The 21,035-nt window shown below is 43.6% G+C and overlaps 1 protein-coding gene across 6 annotated transcripts in view; it reads right to left on the bottom strand.

Moving 5' to 3' along the window:
- SNX9 (sorting nexin 9) overlaps positions 1–20,048 on the bottom strand; it is a 124,029-nt gene extending 103,981 nt beyond the window's left edge. For 4 of the 6 annotated variants that reach the window (XM_003897994.3, XM_021937709.2, XM_009205806.4 and 1 more), the window contains exon 1: positions 19,254–19,528. In XM_003897994.3, the coding sequence (XP_003898043.1) occupies positions 19,254–19,265 (12 nt within the window). In that variant the 5' untranslated portion in view covers positions 19,266–19,528. Of the gene's footprint in view, positions 1–19,253; positions 19,529–19,974 lie in introns of those variants that run through there. The other 2 variants (XM_009205808.3, XM_009205807.3) reach the window with 2 other exon arrangements.
- Between the last annotated feature and the right edge of the window lie 987 nt (positions 20,049–21,035).

The following is a 21,035-nucleotide window of genomic DNA, read 5'->3' on the forward strand; positions in this document are numbered from 1 at the left end:
GCCATCTCTCGCTCACTGGCAATAAAGAACTCCTGAATTAGCCTCAGTGTGTGGCATTCTCTCTACAACTTGCTCAGTTAAAACAGGCAGACTCATACAAATGCCAACCAGTAAGAGATGGCACTGTTCTCGCCTTAATACTATCAAGCAACTTAATCTACACAGCAAACTTAATTTAGGAATATGTTTATACTGACTACCAATAGATTGGATATTTGAAGATATTAAGAATTTATTCTGAATTTTTAAGTATAACAGGAATTACAGTTACTTGTCTACAGTTTTGGAGATATATATTAAAATATCTACCATGAAACAACATCTGGAATTTGCTTCAAAATAATGAGGAAAGGGGAAAACAGGGGAGGGGGGGCTAGAGGAAACAAAACGGGCCAGGATCACTGTGGAGGCGGGTGATGGGTACACAGGCGAGTGTCACTGTGCTGTTCTACTTTTGTCCATGTTTAAAGTTTTTATAAATAGAAAGTTAAAATAGAAAATATTGAATCACGCCAAACCATTGAGATGATAGTTTAAAAAGCCACAGTGTAGTAAATTCTTATCATTTTATGTTGCCTCAGCATGCACTGTGAAGGTAAGTGGGACCTTCTCAGAGCAGAAGCAGGGCTCCGTCACCCTGGACACAGCACAGGGTGCCGTTCTACACCTCCTCCCAGTTCCTCAACATGGCCAATCCAGAATCCTGCCTTAGATGACTTCCCCCTGGCGACCACCTCCCCATGGGAAAGCTACACACAGCCTACTTCACTGGCCCCGACCCTCACACCCGACATGGGCTGTGCAGTCACTGTGTGACCTCCTGGAACCAATTAAACCTCCCTGAGGGAAACCTGTTTGGACCCCATGAAGGCACTGGCCCATGAGTCTCTACGTGGGTCTCTCTCACTCCCTTCATGATTCCTGACCTTCAAGCTCCCGGACCATCCTGTGTGTGACCTCCAGGCATGCTGTGTACTCCCAGGGCCTGCAGGTAATAAAATCTGTATTTCCATCTTGTGCCTCTCTTAATCATTGGGGGATGCTCTTCATCTTTTTTTTTTTTTTTTTTGAGACGGAGTCTTGCTTTGTTGCCCAGGCTGCAGTGCGGTGGTGCGATCTCTGCTCACTGCAAGCTCCGCCTCCCGGGTTCACACCATCCTCCTGCCTCAGCCTCCCAGTAGCTGGGACTACAGGCGCCCGCCACCATGCCCGGCTAATTTTTTGTATTTTTTTAGTAGAGACGGGGTTTCACCGTGTTAGCTAGGATGGTCTCGATCTCCTGACCTCGTGATCCGCCCGCCTCGGCCTCCCAAAGTGCTGGGATTACAGGCGTGAGTCACTGTGCCCGGCCCGGGATGCTCTTCATCTTAAAGACCCTAAATTAAAACACACAGATGTGGAATTTTTTAGCACGAGTAATATGAAATTCCAGTGATATACTTCATATTAAAAATAATCACTTAATAGAACCAGGAAAGAATAAAGATTCATTGAATCTCCAAATTCTAAGCCAAGATGATGCTATTTCTTCTAAGCCCATAAGAGCATTCTGACCCAGTTCTCGGGGTTCCAGCTGCTTTCTTCTACTGCTGCTCTCAAGACTGCTCGGGCTTCAGGAAGTTTACACTAGAAACCTGCAAACAGTGACCCTCATCGGAAGAGAAATGCAGTGAGTACTCGCTGATCAGAAATGGTTTCATCAGCCAGAAATCTAGCCCTCTGAAAGCACTTTGCTTACGTCTAGGTGGCCACCAGTCGAGTGAACAGCGTGATAATGGTAACAGCCAAATGGTCTGATGGGCTGTCTGTATTCACTTTCAGTATATCCAGGAAACATAATCTGAAATTCTGTATCAGACAGAATCTCAAATTCAAGATATTAGAGGTTTTTAAAAATTTATTTACAAATTTTTTTCTCCCAGCTGATGTGACTGGGGTATTCCTGATGTAGAGAAGGATACTGTGTCAATCCCTCTGATGCTCTCTTACTGACTGACTTAAATGGAGCACAGGACTTTCCTAGTGTGGCTTTAATAAGATACAATCAATTAAGTTTTAAGAAGGGATAAAGTAAGGCTTAAATCCAGTATCAAAGCAAACTGAGTGTTAACTCCTGCAGTTAGCTTTGGCCAATAAAGGCAAGCTCAACTCTTAAAAGACAAGCAAAGAAAAGAAAGAAGTTGTAAAAGTCAATCATTTTGGGTGTGGTAAAAACTCTCCAATGGTTTTATTGCCAAATAAATGTCAAAGCCCCTGTGGTCACCTGGGCCTCCCCAGCCCAGGGAGCAGGCCCTCTTCCCTGTGCTCCCTCAGCTCCAGCCTCACTGCGCAAGCACCACCCTGAGGGTCTGCTCTTTCCTGAGATGCAAAGACACCGCCACCTTCCCTTAGGTCTCTACCTGAGTGTCACCTTCCCAGTGAGGCTGTCTTGTTTTTTTCACCTGCTTTCAGAACCCTAGTGAAACCATGAAACAACTGGAGGGGACAGGAGAATCCAAACGGCTCTGTATCACATTGAGAAGCTCTGAGTTTTGCAGAGATTCGTGCCCCAATACTGTGCACAACCAGCAAGGTGGTTCCCATGCCCTCAAGTAGAACAGCAATGAAGTGGTGGAGAGAGCTACTAAACTGCGGGGCAGCAGGAAAGGCCGAGAGAGGAGACCGGAGGGCAAGATGGGGTCCCACCTCCACGGCCATGGCACTAGGTTACCATGCCCACCCTCAAATTATGCTTAACCCTGGGCAAGAGGCGGCGGCCTGGGAACTAATTATAAGTCTGCTTCCCCAGCAGGACGGGGATGTAATTTGTTGGAAATTATTACAGAAAAGTAAAATTATAATTTCCCCCCCACTTGGACTATGCAATGGAATTCACACCTGAATCCATTCAATTACTTGTATTTTACAGATAAGGACACTGAAGCATTAAGTAACTTTCCAAAGTAATATATTAATAACTGGACTGGGATTTGAACCCAGGCTCCTAATCTCTATGCTATACCACCACTATTACATGAAAATACATATGCTTCATAATCAGGTAGAACTAATTTTATTCATTCATTGCATCTCTAATAAAAGACACAATTTCTCTTTTACTCTAAATATAAAATTCAAGAGAAACAAAACACTAATGAAGGAAATAGGCTTTTATATAATAGCTATAATGAATCACAGAGGAATGCCAATGACCTCAACATTAATTCATTACATATATACATCCCCACACACAAGTAACAGTAATTATACACAAGGACAATTCATTGATACCTAACACCAAAATGGTACTATGAAGTCCAGTGTTTTTAAGTAAACCTGTATTTTATTAACTGAATCTATATACATTTTAAAGAGTTAAAGATCCCTGACAATTCAGCAGCTGGGAATCCCTTCTCTAGAATAAGCTCTGGGTATTGCAAACCAGGTAAACAAAACACACCAAATAACAGCTTACCTGGAAATCAAAAGGAGCAGATCCATCTTAACCATTTCAAGATGCTATGTCCTCGGCCACAAAGGATTTAGAACAAGCCTGGGCACAGAAAGATTACTTGCCTCAAACGTTCACTGGTTCCTAAGACTGGCTTAGTGTAACTAGTCCCAGATAAAATTTTAGAGCACAACCAGGGAAACTGGACATTTACACTTCTCTAAAATGCACTTTCTGTCCCACAAGGTCAGTCACTAAAATAGGAGCTCTTCAAATGAGACCTCGAACTAAACATGCCTTCAAGTATTTAACGCCATTCCCTAGAGAAATCATCCTCTTCTACACCATGAATAACATAATGTCAGAATATTTAACTAGCACTTCCACATAAAATTTTCACACTATAGCCTCTTTATTGATATAAATTTATTTTTACTCTTACGTTTCCAATGGCTAAATGGAGGGAAAAAGGTTAGAGGGTCTATTTCTGACTGCAAATACTGAGCTGTCTCACTGTACACTATGTATATATACTTCTACCACAGCAACGGTACACCTAATTGAAGATATCTAAGTGCCTGTGTTCTCCAATAGACTGTAAATTGTTTGGATAGAAAAATGTACATGCATTTTCACTTACAGTGTAAATTCTGGAGAGAGACTGAAAAAAAAAAACAAAAAACAAAAAACCACCCATGGCCAAGCACAGTGGTTCATGCCTGTAACCCTAGCACTTTGGGAGGCCAAGGTGGGCAGATTGCTTGAGCCCAGGAGTTCAAGACCAGCCTGGGCAACATGGCAAAACACTATCGCTATAAAAAATACAAAAATTAGCCAAGTATGGTGATGCATGCCTGTAGTCCCAGCTCCTCGGGAGGCTGAGGTGGAAGGATTGTTTGAGCCCGGGAAGTTGGGGCCGCAGTGAGCTGCCACTGTACTCCAAGCCTGGGCAACAGGGTGAGGTTCTGTCTCAAAAAAACAAAATTTGATTTTTGGTAGCAATGTAACATACTTAATATTTCTGTCAATATCCCTTGATGTTCATGCACAATAATATTCTAATGTTAACCACAGCCAGTAACAATTACAAGTGTTCCTTCCATAATTCATGGTACAGCATATGCTGTTCACAGATCCCACAAGAAACAGAACAGTGCAGTTCAGTTGCCACCTTGTTCAAATGCCAACAAGGGCTTCACGATCTGCTGCCCTGCTCGTTTAGACACTCGTTACTTCTTACTGATTCTACAGAAGCAGGTCATATGAACACAGACAGCATGCCCATGCCTTCATGCATATGGGTCCTATCATAATGCATGGGTTGATTTGATTATTCAGAGGTAGATTTATCTAGTTTGGGGGCTATACCCATTCTTTTTTTCTGGCTTTGACAAACATTTGTTTCTTTACTTCTTTAAAGCTTCTAAGTGGGCAAACAGGAAAAATGAAGCTGCTGAAATTCAAATTCATCAAAATTAGGTATGGGCACTTATGACACAAATAACATTAAAAACTGGATTTACACAAAGGCATGTATTATCTGACTTATAAAATAATTTAAGAACAGGATTCTTTCAGATAGCAATCTCTCCTAGTGAATCAAAAGTTATTTTCATTATATAATCACGGCAGGAACATACTATGCAATGCAAATAAATCTGGACTGATCACTCTTTTAAACTGTATCGCATGTTTTCTGGCTAACTTAAAAGGCAATAGGAAGAGCAGTAACCAGCCTCCACAGTAATCTGAGATTCTAATAGTGTTGAGACATTTTGCATATAATACCAATGATAAATCAAAAGAACTGAAAAGTTACTGACAACACTACAAGTTGGTGAGAGACACTAAATAGCTTCTGAGAATATTTTACTGATCTTTGATTTTCTGCATCATTTGAACCCAGTTAAATAGAAGAATCCTTTAAGCAAGACACAAGTGTTCGCTGCATCGGCATGCTAGGGCAGCCACCCATTTTTCAGCCTCACAGATCTTAGGGACCAGCCAAGGACAGAACCCAAGTTCTTCCTTTTATTTTTCCATCCCTCACAACAGTGGTTCTGAAAGTTAGGTCCCTAGACCACCAGCAACAGCATCACCTGGGAACTGGTAGAAATGTGTATTCTCAGCCCCACCCCAGACCTCCTGAATCAGAAACTCTGGATAACTGAACAAGCTCCCCGGGTTGGTGACTGTGATGCAGCTAGTTAGAGTACCACAGCTCTACCACGAATTCCTAACCCTTAGGAAATATCATCGCTTGTAAAATGTTGATGGGCTTTAGTTCAATTTCTCTCTCAGATGAAAGCTTATTACCATTGCCATATCTTTCTGTATAGCAGAGTCCTAATGAATCAGAGAAGAGGGCAGTTTGAAAAAAAATTTTAATACTTGTAGCATTTTAGAGAATCACCATCTATCATTTTCATAATGAAAACGACAGAATGCGCACAAGATGTTTCCACTTATCAAAAAGGGGAATGGCTGTAATCCCAGCACTTTGGGAGGCTGAGGCAGGAGGAATGTTTGAGCCCAGAAGTTCAAGACCAGCCTGGGCACATAGAGAGACTCTGTCTCTACAACAACAACAACAAAAAATTAAAAATTAGCTGGCTCTGGTGGCATATGCCTGTAGTCCCAGCTACCTGGGAGGCTGAGGCAGAAGGATTGTTTGAGCCTGGGAGGTCGACGCTGCTGTGAGCCCAGATCACGCCACGGCACTCCAGCCTGAGCCAACAGAGTGAGACCCTTCTCAACAAAAATAAAAAATAAAAAATAAACAGCTAGGCATGGGGGGGGGCATGTCTGTGGTCCCAGATTGTATTAGTCTGTTTTCACACTGCTATAAAGAACTGCCCAAGACTGGGTAATTGATAAAGGGGAGAGGTTTAATTGACTCACAGTTCAGCATGGCTAGGAAGGCCTCATGAAACTTACAATCACGATGGAAAGTGAAGGTGAAGCAAGGCACCTTCTCCACAAGGTGGCAGGAAGGAGAAGTACTGAGTGAAGGTGGAAGAACCCCTTATAAAACCATCAGCTCCATCAGCATGGGGGAAATTGTCCCCATGATTCAATTACCTCCACCTGGTCTCTCCCCACACTTGGAGATTACAGCTATTACAATTCAAGATGAGATGTGGGTGGGGACATGAAGCCTAGCCATATTATAGATACTCAGGAGGCTGAGGCGGCAGGACTGCTTCCCTGTGGGAGTTCAAGGTTTCAGTGAGCCATGTTTGCACCACTGGACTCCAGCCTGGGCAACAGAGCAAGACTCTATGTAAGAAAAAATAAAAGAAAAAAAAAAGAAAAAAAAAGAAGGAAAGGAATCGGTTTTAAAAGGCTGAGAACTTTGCTTTTAGTCATTATATGGTAATGGAACTCTAATAGAAGTAAATATTAGAATATTTTTTAAATCTTGGCCGGGCGTGGTGGCTCATGCCTGCAATCCTAGCACTTTGGGAGGCCGAGGCAGGCAGATCACTTGGTGTCAGGAGTTTGAAACTGGGCTGGCCAATATGGTGAAACCCCGTCTCTACTAAAAATACAGAAATTAGCCGAGCATGGTGGCACACATCTGTAATCCCAGCAACCTGGGAGGCTGAGGCGGGAGAACTGCTTGAACCCAGGAGGTGGAGGTTGCAGTGAGCTGAGATTGCGCCACTGCACTCCAGCCTGGGTGACAAAGTGAGACTCTGTCTCAAAAATAAAATTAAATTGGCCGGGCGTGGTGGCTCAAGCCTGTAATCCCAGCACTTTGGGAGGCCAAGATGGGCGGATCACGAGGTCAGGAGATCGAGACCATCCTGGCTAACACGGTGAAACCACGTCTCTATTAAAAAATACAAAAAAACTAGCCAGGCAAGGTGGCGGGCGCCTGTAGTCCCAGCTACTCGGGAGGCTGAGGCAGGAGAATGGCATAAACCCGGGAGGCGGAGCTTGCAGTGAGCTGAGATCCAGCCACTGCACTCCAGCCCGGGCGACAGAGCGAGACTCCGTCTCAAAAAATAAAAAATAAAAATAAAAAAATTTAATGTAATTTAATTTAAAATCTCTATACTTTTTGGTATCATCTTGGCTTTAGATGATTCAGACAGCTCAACCTATTGTAACCACAGATCTCAGTAACCTAATTGCTATTGATTTCTTAGGGTTTTGGAGTTTTTAGGGGTTGCGAGGATGTTGAATATGCTTTACATACCGTTGGAATTGCATCAGACTAATCTGGTTCAACTTTTACATAACAAAGTTATGAGTTGCTTTTCAGTTGGCATGGACCCCAGGTTGAAAGTCACATCACCAGAGCATGCCCAAAACTAAGTGTGCAACCATGGACAGAATCCATGTGCTCAGATGGGCACTTGGAATGGAATGGGCATGAGGAATGAGCACTGAATTAAGAAGTGGACACCAACAGTTTGGGAGGCTGTAATCCCAATACTTTGGGAGGCTGCCACGGGAGGATCGTTTGAGCCTAGGAGTTGGAGACCAACCTGGGGAACATGGCAAGGCCTCAATTCCACTAAAGAAAAAAATTTTTTTTAATTGACCGGGGGTCAGGGGAGGTGACACACAGCTGTAGTCCAAGCTACTTGTGAGGCTGAGGTGGGAGAATCACTTAAGCCCAGGAGTTCAAGGCTGCAGTGAGTTATTATCATGCCATTGCACTCCAGCCTGAGCGACAGAATGAGACCCTGTCTCTACAAAAAAAAAATTAGCCAGGTGTGCTGGCACACACTTTGTGGTGCCAGCTTACTCAGGATGTTGAGGTGAGAGGATCGCTGGAGCCCAGGAGGTTGAGCTGCAGTCAGCGGAGGTTGCACCACTGCACTTCAGCCTGGGCAACAGAGGGAGACCCTGTTTCAAAAATTAAAAAAAAAGTGGACACCACACGGCAGGATCCAAAATCCAATCAGATCAAGCCCTGGTGTCACCTCATGGCAGGATCCAGTCAGATCATGCCTCCACTATCACCCCATTGCAAGATCCAAATCCAATCAGATCATGCCTCATTACCTTCTAAGTACAAAACCTGACCTAGCCCCCAGCGTGGAGAGACAGACTTAAGTCCAACTCCTGTCTCCTTGCGCAGTTGTCTGGCAACAAGCCTTTCTCACTATAAAAACCTGGTGCTTCAGTGTTTGGCTTTCCACTACATGGGCAAATGGACCCAGTTCAGTTCGGCAATACTGGTAGACAGTCACAGGACAAAGTAAATCTGATGCATCAACAAAACAGCTGTAAAATCGTATTATTCAACTCTTGACTCTAAAATCCGAGTCATGGTTTAGGAAGGTAGGAGAAGTGGAGTGCTGGAAACCCTGCCTAACCACAAAGAATTAGCCACCCTGCCTCTTCTAAGCTCCTGAGGGAGAAGGCGCGCATAGTGGCAGGTAAAATTACCAATGTATTTATGAAACAACAATTTGTAACACCTTCAGATTCAGTGCTAGTTGTTCAGTAAGTTTTCAGTTATTTTTTAAAGTTACTTTTAAAAGACACCTTTTTTCCCTTGGAAGAAGAAAATTTCCTTAAGTACCATACTTAAGAAAATTACAAAATAATATTTGTAATCCTGAATGCATTAGCATTCTTCTATTGAAGTGCCCTTACTATGTGTAAGCATTAAAAATTTTTTCCAACCTAGGACAAGCTGAAACAAATTAACAGAAGGTATATAAGTTTGGGAATCTGCTTTAGAGGCCTAAAGACAGTAAGTTTTTAATTTTTTAAAAAACAATCTTTTTTTCCTTGTTACAAAAGCAGCAAATACTCATTACTTAAAATCCAGAGACTATAAAACAAGCTAAAACATAAAAAAACTTCTTATGTGCAGCCACTATGCAATAGGCAACTATTATACAAAGAAAGTCTACATTTTCAAGCCTTTTACTGTGAATTTAAATTAGGAAATAAATTTAAACTCGCACATTTTAAATATACCAATTCATTAATATCTGAATGTCAACTGTCCTAGGGGGGATCCAAATCTTTACTCCCAGCATCCAAGTGGCACAAAATAGCTACTGAAATGTCTGCTGAACTGAATATCTGGGATCTGACAAGACAAAGTCTGGACTTGCAGACTGTGGAGCTGTACTATGGAAGTATTTTTAAAGTAACTGAAGTGATAGAATAAGGGTTAAAACTCGCTCAAAGTACTAAGTAACAGACTGATATGGTTTGGCTGTGTACCCCCATATCTCACCTTGTAGTTCCCATAATCCCCATATGTTGTGGGAGGCACCTGGTGGGGGTAATTGAATCATGGGGGCAGTTACCCCCATGCTGTTCTCATGAATTCTCACAAGATCTGATGGTTTTTTAAGGGAGTTTTCTCCCTTTTGCTTGGCACTTCTTCCTGCTGCCATGTGAAGAAGGACATGTTTGCTTCCCCTTCCACCATGATTGTAAGCTTCCTGAGGCCTCTCCAGCCCTGTGGAACTGTGAGTCAATTAAACCTCTTTTCCTTATAAATTACCCAGCCTCGGGTATTTCTTCATAGCAGCATGAGAACAGACTAATACACAGACATTTCAAGACTTGGGTCCTCTGAAATCCTCTGGGCTTGAGGAACTGTGCCAGGAGCCTGCACTGTGCCCCTGCAGACAGCCTGCCTTCCTTCAGGACACTGTGCCCTTTGAGTACAAGGATAGGCCTTTCATACTGACATCCCAGAGGACCTAGCACATCTGAAGTTCAAATGAATGAGCTGTGGATGACAATGGGTAATAGGTAACAGAATGAAGCTGCATTTCCCCCTCTTTAACTTATCCCTGAAGTGTCTGACTTAATTGAACAATCACAAATCTGTGATTTCTGAGTACTGTCCCTGTGGGTAATACTACTATATTACTCGATTTTCAGATACTAAAAATAACTTAGAAAAATTGAGTCACACTGAATAGCATCTTTAAACACTGCATTTACAATGCCTAGAAATTAATAAGGAGTCTATCACATGCTTTTAATAGTCAAAAGAAAAATGACAAAGAAATATCATTAGAAAGTTTTGAAATGACCAGTGTGACAGCTTGACTGAAGGTTTGGTTTCAAGCAAAATGCTTAAGAACTTTTTCACCTTTCCCCTCTGCAAAGATCAGACTAACACTTTCATGCACATATTCCACACCCTTCACTTGACAGTCTGTTACAAAGACGCTCTGACTTGGATTTTGTTCCAGCAACTAGAGCAAGCTAATACCTAAGCCACTGCCAGACTGAAACAACTAAAGTGCTCAATAAAATATTAAAAGCAAAAGATACAAAACTAAACACCTTTTGAAACATGCTGCTGAGTTAGCTGGAAAGGAAAGGCTCCAGGAAAGGCTCCGGAGAGGCCACAAAGGAAGTGAAAGCAGAAACCCTGGGAGAACACATGTGCTGAGGCAGGATTTCCTGCTAGGAGACTCCACAAACCCGGGAGCCTGGCTCTGTGCTCTGGGGACTGTGTGGGGACAGGGGAGGCAACACACAAAGTCTCCTGTATTAAGCTACAAGCTGGGACTCCAAAAGGACCTCAGCATAAGGATAAAGAGGAAAACCTGTGTGCAAGGAAATGTCTCATCATCGACACATAGTAGGAATGAGGAAAATTTCTCCTGAGATGCCAGGTCCATATTTATTCTACCTAGTATGGCTGAGAAAACATAAAGCCAGGAATTAAAGATATAGTGACCCCAAGGATGTAATGTCCCCAGGAGACTGGTATCAGCACACACAAATTCTCCCTAGAAGGATACAACCTCAATCTAGGTAACAGAATTCCCTCAGATGAAGTTCCAAGGAAAACAAGCAACTCAAGGAAAAATCAAAATAAATCACAAAACACACAAGAAAACAAAGCACCACGAGTGAGAATGTGCAGAAACGGATGGCTTGAATCAGACTCCTGAGATTAGGACATAAAACCATTAATGTTTTTACATGCTTAAGAGAAGCTTAAAAATATAAGCAAAGAACAAGAAACTATAATGAATGATAAGCAGATTTGAAATAGAACCAAATACAATTTCTAAAAATAGAAGATAAACGAAACTGAAAATTAAATGAATGAATAAAAGAGCACATTTGGCCTGAATGAGGAAAGAATAGTGAACGGAAGGTAAGAACAAAAGAAATTATCCAGAATGAAGCACAAAGAAAACATGACAGGTTGAGAGATGGGAAGTTAGATTTCCACTGGTCCTTTTCATGCTACTAGAGTTCCAGAAAGAAAGAATGGAGAAAAGGCAATTTTCATGAATAACCACTGAGAATTTGCTAGAGCTGCACTCTCCTATAAAGTAGCCATTAGCCACATGTGGCTACTAAAATTAAAATTTAAACACAGTTCCTCAGTCACACTAACCACATTTCAAGTTCTTGTTAGCCACAAGTGGCAGACAGTTACCATATGGATGGCCCAGATGTAGAACATTATCATACAGAGTCCACTGAACAGCACAGTTCTAGAACTAACGTAGCACCCTTCATCAGATCCAAGATACCCAGGAAACCCCAAGCTGTGTAACCAAAATCCACACATGGACACAGTACAGTGAAGCTGCAAAATACTAAAACACAGAGAAGTCTTAACAGCCAGTGAAGAGTCACACCACCGACAAAGGAACAATAATTAGATAACTGGCTTCCTAACAGCAAATGTCAAAGCCAGTAGAAAACAAAGAAAGAATACCTTCATTGTACTGGGAGAAAATGCTGTCAACCGAAAACTCTTTCAAGACCAGGGTAATTTTCATACCCAAGAGACACATAAGAGATTTACCAACAACATACCTTCTCAATGGAAATTCCAATTCATTTTAGGTGGAAGGAAAATTATCTCAAGAAAAGACTGAAATGTAAGAAGAAACAGTAAGCAAAGACAGTACAATATGATTAAATCAAAAACATTTAACTGTATAAAAATAAAAATAATGTCCAATTTGTAGTGAAAAAGATATAACTAAAACACCAGGCAATGATTGATCATATTCGGGAAGATGACTGCAGTTACATAACCTTATGTCATTTTGTAATTCAGGAAAAGGCTAATGATATTAAGTAGTTTCAGACTTTAACTTAATGTTAACATGCTTATGATAACCACTGGAAAAAAGAGATGTATAACAGAAACCTTCCACAAAGTTGGGAGTGGGCTCCTACAATCTATAAGATGGTAGACAGAAATCCAAATACATCAGTAAACACAATGCTGTACAGGCAGGCACCAAGATCAGACTGGATAAAAAGGTAAAATTCAGCTATTGGCTTTTATATATTTGGGAAATATTTACCAAAAGCTAGTGAATGTTAATCACATTAACATTAGAAATATAGTCTTTAAGAAAAAATGCATTACCAGAGATAAAGAGGTTCACTTCATAATGATAAAAACTTCAATTCACCTAGAAAATAATACTAATTCTAAATGTAGAGAAAATTTTTAAATTCACCATTTTAATATCTCCATCAAGTAGACAGAGGATCAGTTAAATACAACAGATCAATTAGCGAAACACAATTAGTAAGGATATAGATATGAACAGCACAGTAAGTCTAATGGACATACAGCATACAGAATAGACACACACATCAATAATATATATACTCTTTTTGTCCACAGGTGAAACATAAAAGCTGACTATATGCTGGGTATAAAGTTAGCCTCAACAAATTTCCAGGTACAGTACTGATTTTAATCAGGCTCCCTGATCACAATGCAATCAAGTTAGAAATCACCAACAAGAAAGAGAAAAACCCAATACATTTGGAAATTAAACACGCCTCTGAAAACCCATAGGTTAAAGACAACTCTTCAAAGTCTCAGAAATATGAAGCTTGTTTCTTTTTTTTTTTTTTTTTGAGACGGAGTCTCGCTCTGTCGCCCAGGCTGGAGTGCAGTGGCCGGATCTCAGCTCACTGCAAGCTCCGCCTCCCGGGTTTACGCCATTCTCCTGCCTCAGCCTCCCAAGTAGCTGGGACTACAGGCGCCGGCCACCGCGCCCGGCTAGTTTTTTTTTTGTATTTTTTTAGTAGAGACGGGGTTTCACCGCATTAGCCAGGATGGTCTCGATCTCCTGACCTCGTGATCCGCCCGTCTCGGCCTCCCAAAGTGCTGGGATTACAGGCTTGAGCCACCGCACCCGGCCATGAAGCTTGTTTCAAGTGCCTTAAAACATGAGGCAATTTCTCATGTAATCATTAGTAAAATTGATTATGTTTTAAAAAATATTATTATTATTTTTTTTATTTTTTTTATTTTTTTTTTGAGGCGGAGTCTCGCTCTGTCGCCCGGGCTGGAGTGCAGTGGCCGGATCTCAGCTCACTGCAAGCTCCGCCTCCTGGGTTCACGCCATTCTCCTGCCTCAGCCTCCCGAGTAGCTGGGACTACAGGCGCCCGCCACCTCGCCCAGCTAGTTTTTTGTATTTTTTAGTAGAGATGGGTTTCACTGTGTTAGCCAGGATGGTCTCGATCTCCTGACCTCGTGATCCGCCCATCTCGGCCTCCCAAAGTGCTGGGATTACAGGCTTGAGCCACCGCCCCGGCCTAAAAAATATTATTGCCAATACCTAAGGTACAGATGTAAATTTTGTGTTGTACCTGTATACACTTTTAACAAACACACGAAAACACATAATTAAAAGAACAAAAGCTTACAGTTGGGGATTAATATTTTCTACTTCAATAATCGAGTCACTTATCTCACTAGAATATTTTTGCTCTTTAAACTGGTCATTGAAGATACGAAAGTGAGCACACACACAGTCTCAGCTTCTTGAGGCTGACAGCATTCAATGGAGACAGCCATCAATTATAGAAACAAATATAAAATGGCAGTCGGGTGTGTAATGTGACCCTGAAACAGGGGCGGGGACATCAGGAAAGGCTTCCCCAGGGAAGTGATGCTTAGACACATTAAGACCTAATATGTGACCGGGCGCAGTGTCTCACACCTGTAATCCCAATACTTTGCGAGGCTGAGGAGGAAGGATCACCTCAGCTCAGGATACATGGTGAAACCCCATCTCTACAAAAAATACAAAAAGTAGCTGGGCATGGTGGCGCACACCTGTCGTCCCAGCTACTTGGGAGACTGAGGTGGAAGGATCACTTGAGCCAGAGAAGTCGAGACTACAGTGAGCCGTGTTCGTGCCACTGCACTCCAGTCTGGATGGCAAAGGGAGACTTCATAATAATAATAATAATAATAACTTAACATCTAGGCCGGGCGCGGTGGCTCACGCCTGTAATCCCAGCACTTTGGGAGACTGAGGTGGGTGGATCACAAGGTCAGGAGATCGAGACCATGGTGAAACCCCATCTCTACCAAAAAATAGAAAAAAATTAGCCGGGCGCAGTGGCGGGCGCCTGTAGTCCCAGCTACCCGGGAGGCTGAGGCAGGAGAATGGCGTGAACCCGGGAGGCGGAGCTTGCAGTGAGCCGAGATTGTGCCACTGCACTCCAGCCTGGGCGACAGAGCGAGACTCCGTCTCAAAAAAATAAATAAATAAATAAATAAATAAAATAACTTAACATCTAAAAACAAAGTACCTAGGGAAGGACAAGGGAGAACAGCATTCCAGAAAAGAAACAGCAGTACTGCAAAGTTACAAAGTTTTAAGTAAGCAATTAAAGTAAAACTATAATTTAATTTTTAGATGGTCAATACAAAAACAAGTCACAGTAGAAAACTGCAACATTTTTATGATTTCTAATCTATTCCTTCTTTAATGAGACTTGTTCATCTTTCTGCCGTCACAGAACTTTTCTTTGACTGTACAAATACTGCACACTCTACTTCAGACACACAGAAAATACTACTGCTATACAAACTTAAATGGTTAGCATTTTCCAAACATTTAAAAAACCATAAAAATCAACTTTAATCCTTAAGACCCGTTAGAAAGATATTTCTATTCTAGTCTTCAAATAAAGAGGTTTCTGCTCTGGAGATGCTACAAAGTGTGCCTTCTAGATTGTTCTCACTAACCTATACATGGAATAAACAGCAATTCATTTATTCCCTACCATTATTTTTAACATTCCATACCCACTTAATTTAACCAGACAAGCTATGTAACATGTGTATAACTTTAAGTATTGGAACTGAGGAGTTAAAAAAAAAGAAAAAAAGCAACAAGAACTCCTAGAATCTTGTTATAATTAGTCTAAAGGTGACTATGTAAGCACAAAAGGATCCAAATTAGTGACTGAAAGTTAACTTTGACATGGAAATTACAGCTAAATTATATAGATATGGATTAACCTCCACTAACAATTTTCTTCATGTCCCCTTTGACAGACATTGAAAAAAAATTCTTCATTTCTTTCCTAGGACTTGATCTTTTAAATAAAACATGATGACTGACAATATATTTATTGTATATTTTGCATTTATTCTATATATTGTATATCGTATATATAATATTTATAAATATAACGTATAATATACACAGGTTATATTTTGGCTAGGTCAAAATATAACCTTTGGAGGCTTCCAATAAAGATCAAGACTAAAATGCTCTGCAGGTTTTGTATTAATATTTGTAAAACAAGACTTGATTGCACTGAGTGAGTGCATACACTTAAACTGAATGCAGCATTCTACTGAGTAAGGATTAGAAATAGAAAACAGATAATCCCTTTAAAATGTGCAGTTACTGATTAACTTTCTTTTTTTTTTTTTTTGAGACAGAGTCTCACTCTGTCACCCAGGCTAGAGTGCAGTGGCGCGATCTTGGCTCACTGCAAGCTCTGCCTCCCGGGTTCACACCATTCTCCTGCCCCAGCCTCCCGAGTAGCTAGAACTACAGGTGACCGCCACCACGCCCAGCTAATTTTTTTTTTTTTGTGTACTTTTAGTAGAGACGGAGTTTCACTGTGTTAGCCAGGATTGTCTCGACCTCCTGACCTTGTGATCCGCCTGCCTCAGTCTCCCAAAGTGTTGGGATTACAGGTGTGAGCCACCGCACCTGGCCCTGATTAACTTTCCTTAGCAGTGAAGGACTGTTCAACTAAACTACTTCTTCTAAATGATAATTTCCTTTTCTATTGTAAAATATACTAGTGCAGTTTTTAAAAATGCCAATAGTTCAGTGATAACCACATCCTTAAGAAAATACTTAAGAACAAACAAGAAAATTGTATCTGAAGATACTATAGCCAAGTTTCTGGTAAATTCAAAGGGAAATGAACATCCCCTAAAATATCCAGATCCTGAATTTACTTTTCATTACTTAATACTTACAGCAACAGCCTGAGTGCCACTGGAGCCATTTATTAAAAGTTAGTCATTACTACTAAGCACATTCTCCCCACCCCTTGAAGAAGACGAAGAAAAAAAACAGAACTACTCAGGTGTGGGGAAGGGGTGTGTATATGGGGGAAGGGAGGAAAGTAGCAACTTGTCTCTCTGGGGACAATTAAAAAATGAGACTTTGGTTTGACCCAAGTATCACCAGGATGTCAGAAAACTAAGGAAGGGTCTTCTTCTAATAACTGCTTCATTGCTCTTCTTTTTCTTAAAATGGAAATGGTCTGTCACAATGTAGACATGGAAATGAGCACCATGTGGAACAGTGAGTAGACAGCGAAAGAAACTAACAGAATTACTGGAATTTGCCTTCGGAGTGGTGTAGATAACGAAGTAGGAAGTGCTTATGCATGTTTTAAGGCTCGTGTTTAAGCAAAGACACATGCAATTCAAGATTAATATACAAGAACCACTTTTCAATTTTTTGAAAAAAAAATTAAGTTCAGGCTTAATTATGAAATAAAAATTTCACTACGTATACTGCACTAGTTGCTAAACTGCATTCCACTTAAAGGACAGTACAGGTAACATGCCTCAGTAGACCAGAGTGTAAAAACACACAGACCACCACTGGACAGATATCTATGTCATACACCGCCTTGGTTTTTTTTTTTTTTTTTCAAACGGAGTCTCCTCGCTCTGTAGCCCAGGCCGGAGTGCAGTGACGCGATCTTGGCTCACTGCAACCTCCGCCTCCCGGGTTCAAGCGATTCTCCTGCCTCGGCCTCCCGGAGCAGCTGGGGCTACAGGCGCGCGCCACCACGCCCAGCTAATTTTTGTATTTTTAGTAGAGACGGAGTTTCACCATATTGGCCAGGCTGTATGGAGCTCCGACCTCAGGTGAACCGCCCACCGTGGCCTCCCAAAGTGCTGGAATTACAGGTGGGAGTGAGCCGCCGCGCCCAGCCTATAAACCGCTGTTAAGGTTGCAAGATGAGCGTGTACTAGGATGTGTAACTGGTAATTTCTGGAGTGTCTGGCAACAAACCTCAAAATCAAATTTCCTTAGAAATCCTTGGCCTAAGTTTTATTTTTAAAAAGGTCAACACAAAATTAATAAGTTCAAAAGGTGGCAAGTTCTATCACATTAATAAAACCAAAGCACAGCAAAGGCAATAATATATTAACAAGAAGGTAATTATTTCAGTAACAGCAGCAACAGGTTCCCTGGAGGAGAATCCCCACTTCTCTATAAACGCTGCACCTAGATGGATTCAGAGCACAAAATTTACCACAGGACAACATCTAGCAGACGGAAGTCAAGCAACGCTGATCTTTTAAACAGATTTCACATTTCTTACCATTTCCTACCTTAACACTCCACCAAAAAAAGCAAACACCTATCGAAATATAAAAAAATAACGTTTCTAGCAACCCAAAAGTAGCTCAGAGATCTCAAAAAAAAAAAAAAAAAAAAAAAAAAAGAAAAGGGGGGTGAAAGCAAAAAAAAAGACACAAAAAAAAAAAAAAAAAAAAAAAAAAAAAATAGGGAAAGGGGTGCTGATGCTAATAAAGTGACACTACAGAAACTAAGTGCAAAAGTAAACCTACTCCTCACAGCGTATCACAGAACAGTTAATGGTTCAGGTACAGAGCCTCCTCCCCCAGGTCCTCCTTCCGCGACCATGACTCCCCAGTGACTATTTTACACCAAGTAACTACTGAAAACGCCCAAGGAAAAGGAGTGGGGGAGGGTGGCTTTTGAAGATTCAGGTAGCAAAGAGTGACTGCTAATTTCATAAACAATAATGCAAAACAAGCAAACCACCGCTCCTAGCCAATTACCAAGCAGGAGTCAAAGTTCCACCACGTAATTCGGGCCTGGGCCTTTTTTAGGCAAACACGTAATCGAAAGCACAGTCATTTCCCTCTTGATATTTTATTCACGCCGGCAATACCATTCACACGGAGAAGGTAGCAAAACAAAAGAAAAAAATAACAGCAGAGAACGCAGAGGCGCGCGGGGTGTCCCAGCCTCCGTCTCTCCCTGGCCGCGAGCTCCCGCAGGCCGGGACGGGAAGCGCAGCGTCCTCTCTGCTGAGGTCTCGACCCCCACCCGCCCCACGGGGCCGAGGGTCCCCTGGGCGGCAGCGGGAGGGGAAGTGGGGGCGGCGGGGACGCCAGACGCCGCGGGGACACCGGACGCCACAGAGAGCCTGTCGCCTCGGGGGCCTCCCCGGGCTGCGGGAAGTTTCCGTCCCGCTCTCGCGGCCCCTCCCAGCGAGCCCGCCGCAGCCCACGCTCAGGTGCAAACTTCCCAAACGTCGCTGCGCCCGGGGTCCCAACCCGCGCCCAGACCCGACGCCCTCCCCCGGCGCGATCCCGGCCGTCTGCACGGCCCGCCGCACCCATGCCCAGAAGGGACTGGCTGGGCCGCGGACCCGCCCGGGGACCCCACCGAGGACGCGGAGTGGACCCTCGGCCGCCCCCGGCCCCAACCCTCCCCGCGGCCCCAGCCCCGACCGTGCCCGCGCCGCCGCGGGCCTGAGCGACCGGCCGGGCCTGCGCTGCGCGCCCCTCACCTTGGTGGCCATGGCGGGCGGGTCCCCCGGCCCGGGACGGCCGGCTTGTCTCCCGCGCCGCGGATGGTGATTCTGAGCCGCGCGGGCAAAGGCAAGGGCGAGGGCGGCGGCTCCGGCTGGGCCCCGGCGCGGCGGCCGCTCCTCCGCCTCGGCCCCGAGTCTCGACGCTCAGGCCCAGCCGCTGGGCGCTCGGCTACTCCCGCGCCGCCCGCTCACTGCCGGTTCCTGAAGTCCCGGCTGCGCGGCCCCCGCCCCTGCCGGCTGACCTCCCATTTACCGCGGCACGCGCTCCAGCGGAAAGCGCGCCCTGGGCCCTCGGCCGCGGCCCGGCCTCCTCGCCTCCTGGCCGCCCGCGCTTTCTGCGCCGCGCCATATCGCCCAGACAGTCGCTGCCGCCGCCGCCGGGCGCCCTGGGTCGAGGACGGGAGCTGCGTCCAGCGCGGCGGCGGGATCCGGACAGGCGCCCCGGGCCATGGCCCGCACCCTGCGTGGCCGCCCCACGGGAAGCGCTCCGCGGCCCGCACAGCCGCTCGGGGGAGCCGAACCCGACTCCGGTTCACGCTCGGCCAGCGCCGCACGCCGTGGCTCGGGGCTTTCCGTGCATGAGGCGGGCGGGGGGGCAGGAACTCTCGACGCTCCCGGCAGACAGGAGCCCCGCAACCCCGCTGTCTTTGCCCCACGCCGGGGGTGTTGCGGGGTCGCTGTGCCCTTGGCCGAGTACCTTGAGTGCCACGTAAACAGCCGGGAAGGAACGGAGCAATGGCTTCCTGGGCCTCTTCCTCCTGCCCGGAGGCTCCCTCAGGCTGGGGTCCTGGCTTGGAGCCCCTGGGACGGGACGGTGGGGGGTTCGTTTTGTGACGTGCCGTTAACCTCATTCTGGAATCTTGATAAGTTTAAAAATGCCGGAGGGCCCAAGAGGTTAGGGGACAACAGGCTCTCTGAAGTGGAAACGAGGGCTCTAAAATTTTCCATCTTTCTGTCAGTGTTTCTCTCCAGAGTTGGAGATATATATATGGGTGTTAGGAATAAACGAATGACTTGAATTGAGCAGCAAGATTTTTCGCTCAAGGACAAAACACAACTGGAAGATGTATCATAATTGGCATATTAGTGGAGTGCTTTTTTATTATGAGGGATATATTTGTAAGAAGAGACAACTATCAAATCTTCAATACTCTGGTATTTAGAGTTAATGTCAAGTTTGTGTCTCCTTAAATACATTCTATTTGACCTGAGATTTCACTAGTTACATTCAATAATGTGGTTTAAAATAGATACGGTATCGCAGAATTTTCTGTGAATTTTTGTTTGTTGAGCTCATAGTTAAGCTATAGTCATCATAATATGCATAAATAGTTGTCTTTCTCCATAAAAAAAGATGGAGGCCAATATTCATTGACAGCCTGCTTGCTATATACTGGGCTTTTACATCCCCATCTCATTTAATCCTTATAAGAAACGTTTGAGAAGCTCATTATTGTCCACTGTTTACAAAGAAGAGCGAATCAGGGCTCACTTAAATAACTTGCGCTTTTGGTAATACTTACTTAAATAGAAAATGACCACAGCCTTGGACCCAGCAGCCCTCCTAGGAGTTTATCCTGTCAAACTTGTACAAGTGATCAAAGATGTTCATCAAAGATTGTTCGGTCCTAACTCCAACCAGAAAACAACCTATGTGTTTGTTAACAGGACTCTTTCAGTAAATAAGATACATCCATTCAAACAAAATACTAGAAAGCCCGTAAGAAAATAATATTTTAAGAGGTGTTAAGAAAGATA

Source organism: Papio anubis, chromosome 6 (genome assembly GCF_008728515.1).
Source record: "Papio anubis isolate 15944 chromosome 6, Panubis1.0, whole genome shotgun sequence".
Taxonomy (NCBI): Eukaryota; Metazoa; Chordata; class Mammalia; order Primates; family Cercopithecidae; genus Papio; species Papio anubis.